Genomic DNA, 17,005 nt, shown 5'->3' on the forward strand with positions numbered 1-17,005 from the left:
TTTGGGGGAACTTTGAGGACCCCAGACTACATTCTGATCCTCTTACCCTGGAAAGTCATCTAAACCTCCAAATTCTAGTTATTTCCTTTCTAGCCAGCTTTTTTGGAAAGACTTGGGATTGTCTAACAAGTGTTTACGCTGCTCTGTGGCCAAGAGCATTCACACTACTCTGTGGCCCAGCACATTCACGCTGCTCTGTGGCTGAGAGCGTTCATATCCTTCTGTGGCTGAGAGTGTTCATACTCCTCTGTGGCTGAGAATGTTCACACTACTCTGTGGTTGAGAGCGTTCATACTGCTCTGTGGCTGAGAGTGTTCATACTGCTCTGTGGCTGAGAATGTTCACACTACTCTGTGGTTGAGAGTGTTCGTTCACACTGCTCTGTGGCTGAGAATGTTCACACTACTCTGTGGTTGAGAGTGTTCACACTGCTCTGTGGCTGAGAGTGTTCATACTGCTCTGTGGCTGAAAGTGTTCACATTCCTCTGTGGTTGGGAGTGTTCACACTGCTCTGTGGCCGAGAGCATTCACACTGCTCTGTGGCCCAGCACATTCACACTGCTCTGTGGCTGAGAGTGTTCATACTGCTCTGTGGCTGAGAGTGTTCACACTACTCTGTGGTTGAGAGCGTTCATACTGCTCTATGGCCGAGAGCTGGCCCTGGGATCAGCTAGTTGGGAAGGACTCATCCTCCTCAGGAGCACCCCAATGACTGCTTTCTTTCTTTGAGAAAATTTTGTTTTGCATGTTTATGTGCAAGTGCACATATATATGCATACTTGTGTGTGTAGGCATGTGGAAGCCTCAGTCTGACTGATGTCACCTGTCTCCCCCAATCAGTTTTCCCTCCTTTTCCTAATTTCCTAGTTTCTTACTTAGGAAAAGCATCTTACTAACCCTGGAGATTTTATGTGGTGAGGTAGCTTGTTCCAAGGATTCCCTGTCTTCGTCCTTGGGCCCTGGGATTACAGGCAAGCCACCTTGCCTACCTACCTGGTTTTTCACTTGGGTTCTAAGAAGCCAAACTCCTATCTTTATGCTTGCCTGACAAGAACCTTTCCAGCTGAGCCAGCTCCCTGCGCATGACTGGGATGTCTGGGGTCCAAATTGGATCAAACTCTTACTCTTCACTCCTGGAGGCAGTGATTCGCCTTTTCTTTCCCTGATCCCTGGTTTTATGGGATAGTGTGGTAGGATTCTCTGAGACTGGGTGTTAGCATTCTGTCTAAACTCCACCCCCACAGTTACCTGGCAACAGCCAGGTAGGCCTGGCCCACTCTAAAAGGGGCTGCTTGTCCCCTCCTCCTCTCTCTCTCTCTTGCGTTCTAGCTCTCTTGCTCTCTTTTGATCCCTCTGTTCCTTCATCCTTCTCCCGTCCCTTCCCCCTCTCTTTCCACGTGCTCATGGCCGGCCTCTACTTCTCTACTCTCTCACTCTCTCTGCTTCTACTACCCTCTGAACTTCGCTCCCCCTGCCCTGAATAACTCTATTCCATATTGTCTCATGTGGCTGGTCCCTCAGAGGAAAGGGATGCCTGGTCCCTCAGAGGAAAGGGATGCCTGGTCCCTCAGGGGGAAGGGATGCCTCGGCATGAGCCTGCTGAGACACCCCCTTCCCCCATATCTTACCCGCATACCTACAGAACATATTCTCTTTCTCTTTCTCTTTTTATAAATACATCACTGGGAACTCATAGACCCCTGCACAGGCAGCCATGGGAACCATTGTCCTCTGAAGGGATTCATGATCTGCTCATGGCATTTCCTTGCTTTTCTACCATCAAGGACATGGTAACCTGGTATGGCTCAGGACTTGTTGGATGATACCAGCCATGGGACTCAAAGCTTTAAAAAAAGAAGCTCTTTAATCAAGGGACATGAAGACATGGTTCAGAGGGGTTCTAGGTGTGAACTCAAGTCCTGGGGATCAGAGCAAAGGCTGGTGGGACGGCTCTTCCAGATGATTCTTTTCATCTCCACACCTCTTTACTGCCTACACCAGACAACCTTCTATTCATGAGGCCACTGGAGAGGCAAGGGTTCAAATCCCAGCATGGCCACTTCTCAGTCACTGAGTTGGGGCAAGAGGATGCTGGAGAGCTCATCTGTGTGGCCCCGTGCTCAGGCTCTTTCTGAGAATAGAAGCCGTAAGAAGAGTCAGGGAAACGAGAGACACAGGTCACAGACAGGATGTCTCCAGTGAAGCTGTCTCAGGTCCAAGGGTTCACTGCATTGTGTGCCCAATGAATTAAGGAACAGAAAAAGGACAGCTGAGCTTCCCCCATCATGGGTTTGCTGAGATCTGCTAGTTCTTCTGGATGCTTTGAGGGTGGAGACTGGCAGAGTATGCACCATTTGGAGGGTTGCGGAGGAAATCACTCTGGGGGTGGGGCAGAGTGAATGGGGGTGGCTCTGGGAAGCAGCCTGTGATCAACGCAAGGATTGGGGTAGGTTTGGGAAAGAGTCTACTCCCGCAGAGGCACTGCTGCAGCCCCGGGGCGGGAGGGAGAGTGCCAAAGTCCACGTTGGCACACACCTGTGATCCCCGCACTGCAGAAGCTGAGGCAGGAGGATTCTAAGTTCCAGCATGGCCACATAGCGATATCTTCTTCCAAAACAAAACAAAACAAAGCCCTAGAGGCTGCTGTGCGGCTCGGGTGGGAGGTGTGGTGATTTGAATAAGGATGGCCTCCATAGCTCATATAGTCACATGCTTAGCCCCTTGAACTGTTTAGTAAGGATTAGGAGGTGTGGCCTTGTGTCACTGGGAGTGGATTTGAGGTTTCAAAAGTCCACACCCACCAGGCCTAGTCTCTCTCTGTGTGTCTCTATCTCTGTCTCTCTCTGCCTCTCTGTCTCTGTATGTCTTTGTCTTTGTTTGCCTGCTTGCCAGTGAATCAGATTGTAGCTCATGCCTACCTACCTGCAGGCATGCTGCCTGCCGCGATGATGATAGGTTAACCTCCTGAAACTGTGAGCAAGCCCCCAATTAAATGCTTTCTTTGATAAGAGTTGCCTTGGTCATAGCGTCTCTTCACGAAACAGAACAGTTATTAAGACATAAGGGGAAAAAAGTGGAGGGAGAAAGAAGGGAAGATAAGAAGAGTATGTGGGGATAAAGCCATGCTGGGCAGCTCACACACGCTCCTAGGGGCTGTGCTATGGGCCTTGAGAGGTCAGGGTGCTACCTAACATACTCTAACCCAGATTCCTGTCTGTGTTCTCACTGCCCAACTTATGAATTACCTAGCAGCCCTCCAGGGCCTACCCTCACCCTCCAGGGACACTAAGGAGGAAACTGAGGCACTGATAAGGGACCTTGTGTGCTAAGCGTCTCCTGGCAGGTGCAATAGATGGGATTTGTACCAAGGCAGGTAGGTTGGCACCTGGTCTTGAGCTCTGAAGTCTGAGCTCTGCCACCTGTGCCCAGGCAGTGTCAAGAGAGAGCACCCAGCCTGGCCAGACAGCACACCACTTGGCTCAGTGGGAGCAGGGCATCTGGCTCTTCCTGTTCCCCTTTTGGCCTTAGGAAAGTTCAAGCAGAAAGTCTGGGGCATAAAAACAACTCGAAGGCTGTTGGAGCACACTGCACCTCAGTATATGCGATCCCATGCCTCCTGCTTCCGGTCCTGTGAACTCCTCTTCATCTGTCACAGTCCTACCTGGCCAGCCTCCCTCCCCATGCTTTCTTGAACCTGCTCAGCTGACTGATAGCCTCATGTCCCTACTTTGCTCTCAGATCGCTGAGCTCTGAGTCTCCCTTGGACATCTGGATTTCCTGCTTGGCCAGGCTCAGGACTTGACAAAGACAGCACTGTCTCCATGCTGGCCTGGTGGTTTGACCTTTCCATAGGCAAGCAATGATCAAGCTCGCTGCCAGGCACCCGTCCTCTCTCCCTCATGCCCTCTGCAGTGTTCCCATTCCTTCACTCCTTTTATTGATGTCTCGGTCCACTCCTTTCTTTCTTCTCTGTTTCTTCTCCCTTCCTTTCCACCCACTTTTTATTTGGACAGTGTCTCCTGTGTAGTCCAGACTGGCTTCCAGTGTACCAGAGGGTGACTGTGAACTTCCAATCCTCCTGTCTCCATCTCCAACTGCTGGGATCACCATGCTCTGTTTTTGTTGCAGAGCAGGGGATGGAAGCAGAACGTCTTGCGTGCTAGCCGGGCACCTTACCAACTAAGCTACTCCACAGCTCCTATAGAATTCCTTTCTGTGCATACAGCGTAAGTTCCAGCAGCTGGAGCAAAGTCCCATGGGAGGCTGGCTTTATGCATGCTAGCTATTTTTATTATTGTTGGTGGTGGGGGTGGGGTGCACTCAGGCAGATGTGTACACGCGTGGTCTGCACGCATGTATAGGTCAAAGGATAAATTTCAGTTGTTTCTTTCTCTGCTGTGAGTTCCACAAGTCAAACTCAGGTTGTCAGGCTTAGATAGCAAGTGTTTTTACCAAAACACTAAGCCATCTGGTTGCCTGCCTGCTCCAGTCTTTTTTAGGTTCTCACTAATGTGGTTAAGGCTGGCCTTGAACTCACTACCCTCCTACCTCAGACTTCCCAGTGCTTGCTGATCTGTAGTGAACCCCAGAGACCCCAGAATGCCCTGGGACCAGAAACCTACTGGCTGGGAAAACATGGTCCCATCCCCTATACTTAACCCCATCCCCCACCCCATCCCCTGCAACACTCCTTCCCTAACCCCTCCCGGCCCCATCCCCTGCAACATCCCTTCCTCAGGCACCCTTAATGAGGAGATCCAAGAAGCCTGGTGCCCACAGTAGGCTTGGGTAGGGCCTGGCCTCCCTGTAATTAAGGCAGCAGGAGGCTGGGAGCTGGGATCCTGTCATCTAAAGTGGGGAGGAGGGGTGAAGGAACAGGAGGAGCCTCCTTGTGGCCAGGCTGACCACGTCAGCAGCCACTGGCTCTCAGAGAGCTGCTAGGTAGCAGCTGGGATGGACTCAGTATAGATGTTAGCTCAGCCTCACTCTGGTCTAAGCCAGTGCAGGCCCATACTATGGACTCATGGCAGAAGAAGCTTGATCTGAGTCCTGTAGATGCATGTCCCCCCATCTCTCTCCTCTAGATCTCTCTGCCCAACTCCATAGCCATTCCTCCAAAAAAGCAGGCCAAAGATGGCTCAGATCCTAGCATTCAGCTAGGCGGAGGGCCGATGGTATCTCTTCTTTAGCAAGAAGCCCTGTGTGTTGGAGAGGTTTGGAAAGGGATGCTCAAAGGAACACCCAGGCATCCCTTGGAAAGGAGGCCAGCCTCTGAACAGATGCTTCCTGTGGCCCCTGGAGCAAGCCCACACTCTAGTTGTTCTTTTGGTCCTCTGAGCTCCGTCTCTGTGCTCTTCTCATTGGAACCTTCTCTAGTCACGTGATGGTCTGCTCCTCACCAGATAGGCCCCTATTAGCACAGGTCTCTGTTCCTGCCTCTGCATCAGCTTGGACACAGTTCACTCTGCCCTTCCCCCCTACCCCCAACTCCCCGTCAACCCATCCAAACCCTGCTTGCATTTCTCCTCCTGGACTCAGATGAAGTTTTTTCCTGCTAGGAGTCCATGATACTGGCCTGTACTGGTTTAGACCAGAGTGATGCCAAGCTAATGAAAGCATCTTTGTCTTTCCACTCTCTGGCACTAATGCTGTGACCTCTTTGGAAGCCAGACCTGCCCAGGTGGTCACTCACAAACTGTGGCCTGGACACATCTCTAAGCTGCATTGTACTTGTCTATGAAATGGGCTTCTAGCAGAAGTCTCCCTTGGGAGGCTCTCATGAGAAACTGGTGGGTAAGCAGTCCAAAAGGTACCACAGTGGGTGGAGCTTAACAACTTGTCCCTGTATGGCCACAGCTGCTCTTGTTGAAGCTATAGCCTTGCTCAGCTCATCCCTGCCCCATCCTCCACACAATGGCCAGAGAAGCCTTTCTAAGGCAACTGGAATCATGTCACCAGATGTCCAACTCGACCCTCTCTGAACTCCCTCTCCACCTCTGTCTCAGCTCTATTCATTCTAAGCACTAGAACAAGTCTGACAAATACTCAATGTCGCATATGCATGCCTTTTATCCTTCTTTACCCGGCTAACTGCCATGTGCCTTTTCCCCCAGGGATCCCCCATAACCATCTCTCTCATTCCAGTGAGCCCCCATTCTCTGTGCTCCTGGAATATTATCCTGCATGCTCCATTGCAGTAACTAGCACACCCAGGTGCCAATGCCCCTGCAGTGGGCCAGACATTTCACCTTGCTCTCTGCTGCAGACCCAGCACAGCACGGTGTCTGGCAAGGACTGGATTCTCAAAAAAAATATTTAGTGACTGAATGGATGGATGAGTCAATTTCTGCATCCCACACTGCAGGAAATGTCTGAGAACAGATTTGAGTGGGAGGTTTCTGCAAGGCCTGGGAGAAGCCCCTGGGCTTTGGGGCGCTGGGTGGTGAACAGCAGACACCCTTATCCCCTCCCACGAGGAGGTCAGCCTCCCCATCCATTCACAACGGGCTCCTGAGGTCCCAGAACCGGCTTCCAGATGTTAAGCTCCGTGTCAACCTTACCTTTTAGCTTTTCCATCTGCACAGCCGGACCAGATCTCTGCAGCCAGCATCACGGGCAGCCAGGCCAGCCGTCCCCAGCGTCTTCCTATTTTAGACATCTCGCCGCCTCGGTCCCTTCTAATGTTTCCAGGCAGGCTGTGGGGGGAGGAAAAAAAGGTTACTGCTACTTTAAATGTACTGTATGAAGGCGAGGGCTGGAAAGGGGCCTGCTTGCAGGAATACCCAGTCATCTAGTTGGAGAAGCCGCCAGATGGAATACAAAAGGAGAAGCGCAGGCGCTCATGGAGACGGCCTCAGTTCATAAATCAGGTGGGGCCGCGGCCCAGGGGCCCACACACCATGGAGCCCGACTCCCTCCTGGACCCAGGCGACTCCTACGGTAGGTGAGCCGAGCCAGCTAAGTGGCTAAGTGGCAGAGTTTGGGATTTTAGCCCCACTGCTCCAGCAGACTTTGCTTAGCTTTGGGAATCAGAGTTGAAATGGGTCGGGGGAGGCAGGCATCTGGGTGCCACCTGGCCTCTGGGCTTAGGGTAGGCATGGGTGCCATGGGTCATGGGGCTTAAGGGTCCCCTTAGACGTGGTAGTGGCATGGTCCGGTAACCGGATAGAGTTTCTTGGCTTCTTGCACTTTTTGCTCTTGGCCAAGCAGGAAAGGAAGTAAGTTTACAGCCCCCTGCTCCTTGGTCTCTCGGTCCCCTAGGTCTGCCTGCTGCTGTGGCAAATTCAATTAGTGAGGTCTGCAGAGAAGCAGAAACAAGTAGGCAACTGAATGTACCTTGTAATTAAAGGCCAGGGCTGAGCTGTAAGCTCACAGCTTTCCTCTCCGGTACACAAGGCCCCAGGCTGCTGCAGTTGGGAAGCGACCCTTCTCAGCTCCCCTGGGCCATTGGGAGCCCTGAGCAAAATGTTAGAGAAAAGTTGCTGTGGTCAGAGCCCAGGCAGAGTGTGACTGCTGTCTGGAAACCACAGAGTGGTTCTTCTAGGGGGGTTTCGGGAGGCTTGGGGCCCCAGGGATGCAGGTATTCAAGCTTACTGGCTACTTGGCTGGCCGGGCTGCTGCTCATTTGGCTAGGGTACTAGCAAACAGTGGCTGTCTCCCAGCAACAGAGAGAAGCAGGAGGGCAGGAGTAGAGATGAGAGGAGGAGGGTGGGGGGCAGGATGAGGGGTTTACTGGGGAGACAGGTCCCTTAGGTAAGGTAAGGTAAGGAGGTTTTCAATGGTTAATGACTCATGCAAGTCTTCTCGGGGTTGTGGCCCTTTGGAGACCACACACTCTACTAAAAAAAGATAGCTCTTCTCCCTCCAGACTCCCTTGTTCCAGCCAGGCCTGGCTGCCTGGCCCAGAGTCAAGGCCAAATTCCCTTCCTCCTACAGCAGCCCAGCTCCATCCAGAGAGAGAAGAATTTTGCCATGCTTTAAGCTGCATTCCCCAGGGGAGCTGGGCCAGACCTTATTATGGACCCGGTATCTTCAGACAGTAAGGCGACAAGACATTGTACCCTGTGTGATCTGTGAGACACTTCATCCATGTAACAATCAGTCCTTGGAGAGGAGGGGAGGAGGGAGGAATACAGCTTCTGTTCTGGAAGAGGTTTGGGTCTGGAATGGGAGGCCACCCATGAATCCCAAGACCTGCTTTAGAGGGATGTATTCCTGGAAGAGAGCCCGGGGACACACAGTCTGGGCTGTAAGATAGATAGGCTTGGTGTTTCCGGAACTGTCCATCTCAAGCGTGGCATGACCTGGGCATGACCTATAAAGGCTCCTTCATGTTGCTCCAGGAAGGCACAGATCTGATCCAACCTGGAGAATTCTGGGGATGCAGGGTGGTTGCAGGGATCAACATGGCTAGACAGAGCTCTGGCGTTCCCTGAAGCCCCTTCCCATCCAGAGATATGGCAGGAGCCTACAGCCCCTCTCTCAGTCCCCTGTGTTTGCCAACAATAGCTTCGGGGCAGGACGAGTCTGGAAACTGAGACAGCTTTTATCTCAGTATTGTGCAACCTGACCCCTGTCCTAGCCTGTTGATCTTCTAGATTCTGCTATGGAGGTGTATGTGTGTATCTTGGATCAAAGAAAAAGGCATTGGGGGATAGAGGAGACTTCAGGCAAGGCCAGTAAGGGCAGAGGAGGAACCCTTGTATTCTCTCTGGGATTGTTCTCAGTAGAGCTGAGCAGGGACTGGCCTCCCACCAAGCCACCGTCAGAGGCCTCCAGCTGAACCTGTTCTGGGCCAGGACAAGAAGGGAACCCCTCTCCTGCTCTTGTTCTCCATCTGTTTGCTCGTTTGTTTGCATAGCTCTCGGGTCTTGAGCTGGGACTCTGGGGGCCAAGAAGCCCAACTTTGCCTCTGCCTTTACAAAGTTTCCAGATTAGTACAAAGCCCAGTAAGGCCTCCAAGGAAGAAGCTCAGGCACCATGGAACCCCTTGTCCCGTGTCAAGGAGGGCTTTCTGAAAGAGGCGACTCTGACATTGTGAGTCCCTGTGAATGTGGCTGGCCATGACACAATGCTGTAGGCTGGCCAGAAATGACAGTGGAAATCACATCCTCACCGCCCCAGAAGCTGGAAGACTAAGACCGTTTCCAGGTGACCTGGTTTCTGCTTAGGACCCTGCTTCTAGCCTGTGGATGTTTCCCTTCCATCGAGTCCACGTGCTCTCGCCTTGGTCTGTGCATATGAGGAGAAGAGACACGTGCTCTGGTTTCCTTCCTGTAGAGCTATTGATGCTGATGGACCAGGGAGCCACCTCATTTATCCTTGGTTTCTTCCTGGGAGGCTCCATCACCATGCATAGCCATGGGAGTGTGGGCAGGTCACTCAGATCCTCCACGACTCCCTCCTTGAAACATTTCTTTCCCCTGGCTTCTATGACAGCCACACCCATGCCTTCCTCCTGTTTCTTGCCCCTTTCCCCCCTAGTACCCACATGGCTTGCCTTTCAGGTCTGAGCCACAGGACTATACTTCTGTCCCTTCCCCTTACATCAGCCATGCTGGCCTGGCCCACCTCAGGGCCTTTGCACAGGCAGTTCCTTCTGTCTGGGGCATTCCCCCCACCCCATCTCTTTAGTGATTTAACTCCTATTTCTTGTCCCAACTCCTGGAAAGTTGTCTTTTCTGAGAAGCCTTCATTCTCTAGACCATGTTTCTAGAGTTCTTTGAATCAGATCTCAGTGTCTTGCTGTCTCTTGTCCAGTCTGTTCTGCTTTGTGGATTTCATTGGTTTGGGATTAACTGCACAGCTCCCTCTAGTCTCTAAGCTCTTGACATTCCCAGAGCACATCTCTCTGCTTGACATTTGTGGATGTCCAAATATGCTGTTGTGCGAGCAAGGAGCTGAATGGATGCAGTTTACCTGGGGAAAGAGGCAAAGAAAAGCATGCAGGCAGACAGAAGGGCTGAGGTGGAGGCACTCTGGAAGGTTCTCTACTTGCAGTAGTATTCTTGGCAAGCCCATTGAAGGGTCCTGGGAACCTGATGGGGACAAAGCTGGACATATCCAAGCTGAGTGGAACTCCAGGCTCTCCTCCTTTCTTGAAGTTTTGTATGACTCCCTCTCACCTAGTGGCAGAAAAGCTGAACGTGGCTTCCATTCATGTTCAGGGGCTTGGCTGCTGGACAGTGGGATTGTAGCCATCAGCACTGATGTGTGAAGAGGAAGCAGCAGACGTTGAGAAGTAAATCTTAGCCGGGTGTAGGAGCACATAACTTTAAGTCTCAGCACTCAGGAGACAGAGGCAGGTGGATCTCCAAAAATTTGAGGCTAGCTTAGACTACATACTGAGTTTCGGGACAAGTAGTCTCAAATAAATACATAGATAGACGGATTGATTGATCAATAAAAACAAAAATGTGAGAGTCTCCTAGGTCTAGATCAAGGCCAAGAAGGGCTGGGGGGAAGGGCAGACCAAAGAGCTATTAGAGGCAGGAAGACCATGGAAGAAGAGAGCTTAGAAGCTGTTCATGGTCTGTCATCAATCAGAATGTTGCTTTCATGGGCCTCAGTTTTCTATCTGTAAATAGGAACAAGTATCAGCCAAGGTCTATCCTTCAAAAAAGCAAGTCTTTCTGGTAGTCCTTGTGAGTGTCAAAGACAGGGACAAAAGAGGGGTTGTGGGGAGCAATGAGGGAAGCCCCTCCCCTGCCACCTCTCTCTCCAGGATGCTCACAGTTCTGTCATCTCTCCCACCATACCTTGCTCTGGGTTCTCAGTGTCCCTCAAGACACTGGTCACTACCCTGACTCCTATCTAAGATCATAGGATGTTGAGGGCAGAGCCTGTCTTGCTTCCATTGTTTCCTGGTAATTTCGTGTTAGCAGTACCTCCTGAGGACATGTATTTGTGTCAGTGGATAAATGAATGGATGGATGAATGAATGAATGAACGAATGAATGAATGAATGGCAGCAGCTGGACCTCTCATTGGCCCATTGTACCTAGACCTCCTCCCCTTCTCTGGGCTTCTGTGTGGATAACTGTCACTTATGGAAGTTGGTTTCCACAGTAGAATGTTCCAGTTCTAACCATCTAGATTCAAATCAGCATTCTGGGTTGCCAGGCAGCCCAGAGTCAGTCCCTGCTGCTGCTTCAGCCTTACTTTCTTGAGCAGACAACCTGGCAGGTCTAACCCTGTTCTGCGTGTTGCTGCCCAGTTGCCCATGAACTCCCAACACAAAGTGAAGCTGCCTCCTTGCCACAAGGCTCCCAATGTCCTGGACAAAAGCAATTGCTGGTGACCAAAGGAACTTGGGTGTAAGCCTGTGTCCCACCTCCAGGAGACACAAAGCAGCTGACGCTTCCCAGGACATTCAGCATGTCCTACTCACCTGTGTGAGCCATAGAGCCCCCACAGGGGCCCAGGGCATTGGAAGCTCTGTGGCAAGGAGGCAGCTATGCCTCTGCTGTGTTTGGAGGATTATAGATGAAGTAGCCACAACACACTCCCCCAGTACTGGAGATCAAACCCATTGCCTCAAAGGTGCCAGACAATCACTCTACCACTGGCCTGTACCCTTAGCGACCCTACCCCTTTTGCTTTTTGAGACAGGGTCTTACATTGTTCTGACTGGCTTGGAACTAACTAGCTATGTAGACCAGGCTTTTGAACTCATGGAGATCGACCTGCCTCTGCCTTCCAGGTTCTGGGATTCTAGGCATCCCTCACCACCCCATAGTTTCTTTTTGTTATTTATTTTGAAACAGGGTCTCCACAACTTACTTGCCCTGGTTTGCACTGAACTCATTTAGTAGCTTAGGCAGGACTCAAACTTAACAGTCCCCCTGCCTCAGCTTCCTGGGCAACTGGAAAGGCAGGCCTGTGCCACCAGGTTCAGCTAACAGCCCTATTTTTGGAGTACTTGCTCCAGGTCAGGTGTCAGGAACAGTATCTGCTATACACGGTCTACTTGAATCCTCATAACCAACCTGCAGGCTGCTGTTAGCCTATTTTCTAGAAGGGGAAACTGAGGCACAAGGGAATTGAGAGCACACACGAAGGGCAGTGACCAAACCCAGGGTGCCAGGTGCACAGTGTGGGACTTTCCTCTGGCTATACTGTCTGAGAGCCATTGCTGGGATCAAGCTACCAACCATGGGTTCTTCCATTTGCTATGGAAAATCTCCCCTTCTGAGGACTGTTTGCTGAGCCAGTTCAGGACTGAGCGTGACTGTGTGACATGATGAGAACCTGTGTCAGCTCAACAGGGGACAGCAAAAGGCAGGCACAGCTGTGACAGGATTGGACTGGTCTAAAGACAGAGCTATTTTGGGCTCAAAGCTGTCAGAAGTCTGAGGTCATGATGTCCTGGTCCCTTCTTCTGAGTCAGAGAGCCTGTAGATGCTGTCCAGGGCTAGCCAGGGGTGAGGCTAATATTAAGATCACAGATATGCCCAGCTCCCCGCCCTCCCACGTTCATCACCTTGTTTTCCCTCTACCAGCCCTCATGCTGGAGATCAGAGGGCTTCTCAGAGAGGCTGAGCAACTTGCCCAAAGACACAAAGCCGGTACAGTCAAACCAGGAGCCGTATATCTTTGTCTCTGAAACTGGGCCCATGCAGCCCCTTTCCAAGGTTGAATCTGCCACTTCAGGCCTAAGAGACTCTAATGAAGCCTGCTCTGCCTCTCAGGTCTCTTCCTGATTCTGATATTCAACAGGCCCTGGGCTAAGACCTGGGAATATCCAAGCCTCAGTTTCCTTATCTGTGGTGAAGCAACAATACTAACCTGGTGTACCTGAATCAGGGGAGGGAATACATAATCAGCTCCTCCTAGTGTGTGTGTGTATGTGTGTGTATCTGTTTGTGTATACGTCTGTGTGTCTTCTGTGTGTGTGTGTGTGTGTGTGTGTATGCAGTTGTGTGTGTGTGAGTATATTTGTCTCTGTGTATGTGTCTGTCGTGTGTGTGTTTGTGTGTGTGTATATGTTTCTGTGTATGTGTCTGTGTGTCCTCTGTGTGTGTGTGTGCAGTTGTGTGTGTGTGAGTTGTGTGTATGTGTCTGTTGTGTGTGTGTTTGTGTGTGTATGTTTCTGTGTATGTGTCTGTGTGTGTGTGTGCGCAGTTGTGCGTATGTGAGTATATCTGTCTCTGTGTGTGTGTGTCTGTCGTGTGTGTGTGTGTGTGTGAGTGTATCTGTTTGTTTCTGTGTATGTGTCTGTGTGTCATGTGTGTGTGTGTGTGAGTGTATCTGTTTGTCTCTGTATATGTGTCTGTGTGTCATGTGTGTGTGTGTTTGTGTGTGTATCTGTTTGTCTCTCTGTATGTGTCTGTGTGTCATGTGTGTGTGTATCTGTTTGTCTCTGTGTATGTGTGTCGTGTGTATGTGCGTGCACACACATGCACGTGTGGGTGTGTAGGTGCCACGCTGTGCACGTGAAGGTCAAGGGATGACTTTGTGGAGTCAGTTTTCTCCTCTGTCTTTACATGGGTTCCAGGAATTAAACTCATGTTGTCAGACTTAAACTGCAAGTGTCTTTATCCCCTGAGTCATCTCTGGCCCCAGATCCTTGCGTCTCTAGGCTCAGTCTGTGAGTAGGCTTATAGGGGTTACATGTCCCTGGGAAGGAAGGGAGGCAGAGTTGGTCCTTTTGACACAGCTAAGCACCAGGCTGTGTGCTGAATACTCAAGGAACGAACTCTTGACTTTCCATTGAGCAATGGGGAGTCCCTGTCTGTCCTCAGAGAGATCTTTGGGCTCCAAAGGGTCCCAGGATACACAGCTGCAGATGGGACTTGTAACTCAAACCTAGGACTCCTAGACACTGTGACAGTTTTACCAACTTGTAGAATTTCCAGAGAGAAGAGTCTCAGTGAGAGGTTATCTAGACTTGGTTGGTCAGTGGGGAGACTGTCTCGATTATGTAACTGATGAGGGATAACCCAGCCTCAAAATGAGTGGCGCCATCCCCTGGGTTCGGGTCCTGAACTGTATGGGGTTGGGGGGAAGCATGTGTCCTGCCCTTGACTGTGGATGAGGCTAACTGCATCACGTTCCTGCTATGTGGCCTCCAGTGACGATAGACTCTAACCTGGAGTTGTGTTGTCAGATATTTTATCATAGCAACAGAAACGGAATGAATACGGGCGCCTGCTCTTCTTCCCCTCTCTCACCTGCCATCAACCCTGGGTCTCTTGGCCTCTGATCCACTTTGCCCTCTCCATTGCCCATGAAGCCTCAGGCCAGCCTTACTGTGGCCTCTGGCCTTCCAAGCAAGGCAGGCAGACAGTGATGCCACCTGTCTTACCCACCTGTCCTACCCACCCACTTATCCTACCCACCTGTCCTACTCACCTGTCCTGCCCACCTGTCCTGCCCACCTGTCCTTCCCACCTGTCCTGCCCACCTGTCCTACCCACCTGTCCTACCCACCTGTCCTACTACCTGTCCTACCCACCTGTCCTGCCCACCTGTCCTGCCCACCTGTCCTGCCCACCTGTCCTACCCACCTGTCCTGCCCACCTGTCCTACCCACCTGTTCTACCCACCTGTCCTACCTGTACCTGTCCTGCCCACCTGTCCTACCTACCTGTCCTATCCCTCATACCTGCTATTCTCTTTGGTGCCATCAGGAAGAAAGATCAGTAAGGAAAAGAAGCTGACAGCAGGGCCTCACACTGCTGATACACTCAGGCCTATGGAGCCAGCTGGGTAGGGAGGCTGTAGATGGCCAGGACAGGGCCAGGATAAAAGCCCTTGTAGAGGACAGTAGCTGGTGTCCCCTAGAGAAAGGCATTCTGGGTAGGAGACCAAAGGAGGGAGGGAGTGTTCATACTCATGTGTGCTTAGGGCGAAGAATGTCACATCCGTGGACTGTGTAGTTTTGGAAGAGCCACCTCTTCCCTTTCCACCTCTTAGACCGGCTGTTGCTGTCTGTGAGCTCCTCAAGGGTGGGTCGGGTAGGTGGAGAGTGGGAGTGGTGGGACTCGCAGGGCCCCTGTTCTTGTGAATACTAACTTGTTTCTTCTTACGTTGTCCATTCCCAGTGGCTACCTCTTTACAGAACTTGGTACAGATGACACATCTTGTTAACAAATCTGGAGCCTGGCTCAGTTCTCCTAAGTTCTCCTGCCCCTCCTGCCCCTGATGCTCTTCCTGCCCCTCCTGCCCCTCCTGCCCCTCCTGCCCCTCCTGCCCCTCCTGCCCCTCCTGCCCCTCCTGCCCCTCCTGTCCCTCCTGCCCCTGATGCTCCTCCTGCCCCTGATGCCCCTCCTGCCCCTCCTGCCCCTCCTGCCCCTCCTGCCCCTGATGCTCCTGGCACATGCCCCATTCTCATTTTGTAGGGGACAAAATGCAGACACTTATCCACATTTTAGAAAGGGACCGGGCTTGATTCCCACCCAGGTCCTTCCCAGCAGCAATCCTTTCTGATTGGCCTCCCTAGGCAGTGAGTCCAGCCTTTCTCCACTGTCTGGCCTCATTGCTTCTGCTTCCTGGATGAAGCTGTGGGCCAGCCTACCCCAGACCTTCTGAAGCCACAGTTGTGCCCTAAGACTGCTCTTGAGAAGTTACCCTTGGGAGCCCAGTGAGTCTGGAGTAGGTGGTAAGCAGCCCTAGGAGTGTGGGAACCCAAGGGAAAGATCTGCTAAGATCTTCCTGACAGTTGCATTGCATGATGGGAAGATGAAAGCCAGAGAAGGACGAAATGGGTCCACTGAAGCCTCTGCCTGCTTTATAAGGGTTCAGAGAGCTACCCACATCTCCCTCTTTAGCCCCACCTCACTTTAGCCTTGGACACCTAGACAGCTGGCTCATACCCTTCTTGGGCTCCTTCATGTCCTCCGCTCCACGTACAGCTAGTCAGCCATGGTGGTAGTATAAAATCTAAAGTCTCTGACAGGACTCAAGGTGGGCCATAGACTGACCCTTAGATGACACTTGGCTCTGGGCTCAGTGCACACATTCTCCCTTGCTGGTACTGCCATAATTACTCCACGTGTCCTCCTCGCCTTTGCTCTGTGTGGTCTCCATCTCAGCTTTCCCCACTCACCCTGACTCTGGTCTGTCTCACCCATGTGTGGACACCACTCAGGTCACCTCCTCCGGGAAGGCTTCTGACGATGCTGCTCAGGTACCCTGGGTTCCCTGCAATTCCCCTAATGCTGGCGAGTCTAGCTGCCACTCTGTTAGGTGCCGCTTCTGGGCTGCCACCCACCTAGCTAGCCAGACTAAAAGCTTAGAGGCTGAGATGGTAGACTAAGAAAGAGCCAGAAGGGCCTGAACCTCTGGCCTTGTGGCAGGGGATGTGGGGTCCATGTCAAGAAGCAGGACACAGATGGCAAAGTAGATTCTGAGTGGAAGAGGGGGTGCTGTCTGTGTCTGCAGGGCCATGTGGTAGCTTTTTATGGGGGGGATTTGTGATAATTCTTCCAGATGAGACCCCTATTTGTGCATGGAGGGGTGGGGTTCTTATGTATGCATTCATAGATCACACTCCTCCCCTGGGAAGCCAGCCCAACCAGCTATGGTCATAGCTTTCCTCTCGTTCTGGGATATCCTTTGGGCTATGTTCAAAAATGTTTTGAGGCAGATATATTGCTTCATCTTTTGAAGAGGCTGCCTTGTCCAGTAGAGGGACAATTTTTACAGAGAGGAAGCCAATGAGTAGGAGGCTTGCCTTGCCCTCTCTTGGGCAGCAGGTAGCCTGGGTCACACTGACCCAGGAGAGCAGGGCAGAGGGGGTGGAGGGATGCAAACGCTCATCTAATCTGATGGTTGTGCGGGGCAGCTGGATCATCACCACAAGCCAGACTTCCTGCCTGTGACCTACATTTTCCTAGCGCCTCCATGCGCAGACAGATGGGAGTATGTGAGGAGCAGGGCCTGTGGGAGAGGGACAGTGTCCCAGCAAAGAGAACTCTGTGGCCGCAGCAACCCTCACGTGAGCATGTGAAGGAGTGGAAGGGTCTTTCTGCTTACCTTAGTCCCTGTAGGCTAATTCTGTGTC

At 51.8% G+C, this 17,005-nt stretch overlaps 1 protein-coding gene and 1 long non-coding RNA gene across 2 annotated transcripts in view; one reads left to right on the forward strand and one right to left on the reverse strand.

The window, feature by feature from the left end:
* Window positions 1-377: 377 nt before the first annotated feature.
* Window positions 378-7,545, reverse strand: LOC143441285 (uncharacterized). The gene is made up of 3 exons (XR_013108546.1): window positions 7,336-7,545; window positions 6,561-6,695; window positions 378-2,131 (listed from the first exon to the last, which is right to left on the reverse strand). It is a non-coding gene; the product is annotated as an uncharacterized LOC143441285 (long non-coding RNA).
* Window positions 6,781-17,005, forward strand: part of Dab2ip (DAB2 interacting protein) — a 173,477-nt gene continuing 163,252 nt past the window's right edge. Inside the window, exon 1 of the mRNA XM_076928597.1 lies at window positions 6,781-6,939. Within this exon, the coding sequence (XP_076784712.1) occupies window positions 6,900-6,939 (40 nt within the window). The 5' untranslated portion in view covers window positions 6,781-6,899. The remainder of the gene's footprint in view (window positions 6,940-17,005) is intronic.

This window comes from Arvicanthis niloticus, chromosome 2 (genome assembly GCF_011762505.2).
Source record: "Arvicanthis niloticus isolate mArvNil1 chromosome 2, mArvNil1.pat.X, whole genome shotgun sequence".
Taxonomy (NCBI): domain Eukaryota; kingdom Metazoa; phylum Chordata; class Mammalia; order Rodentia; family Muridae; genus Arvicanthis; species Arvicanthis niloticus.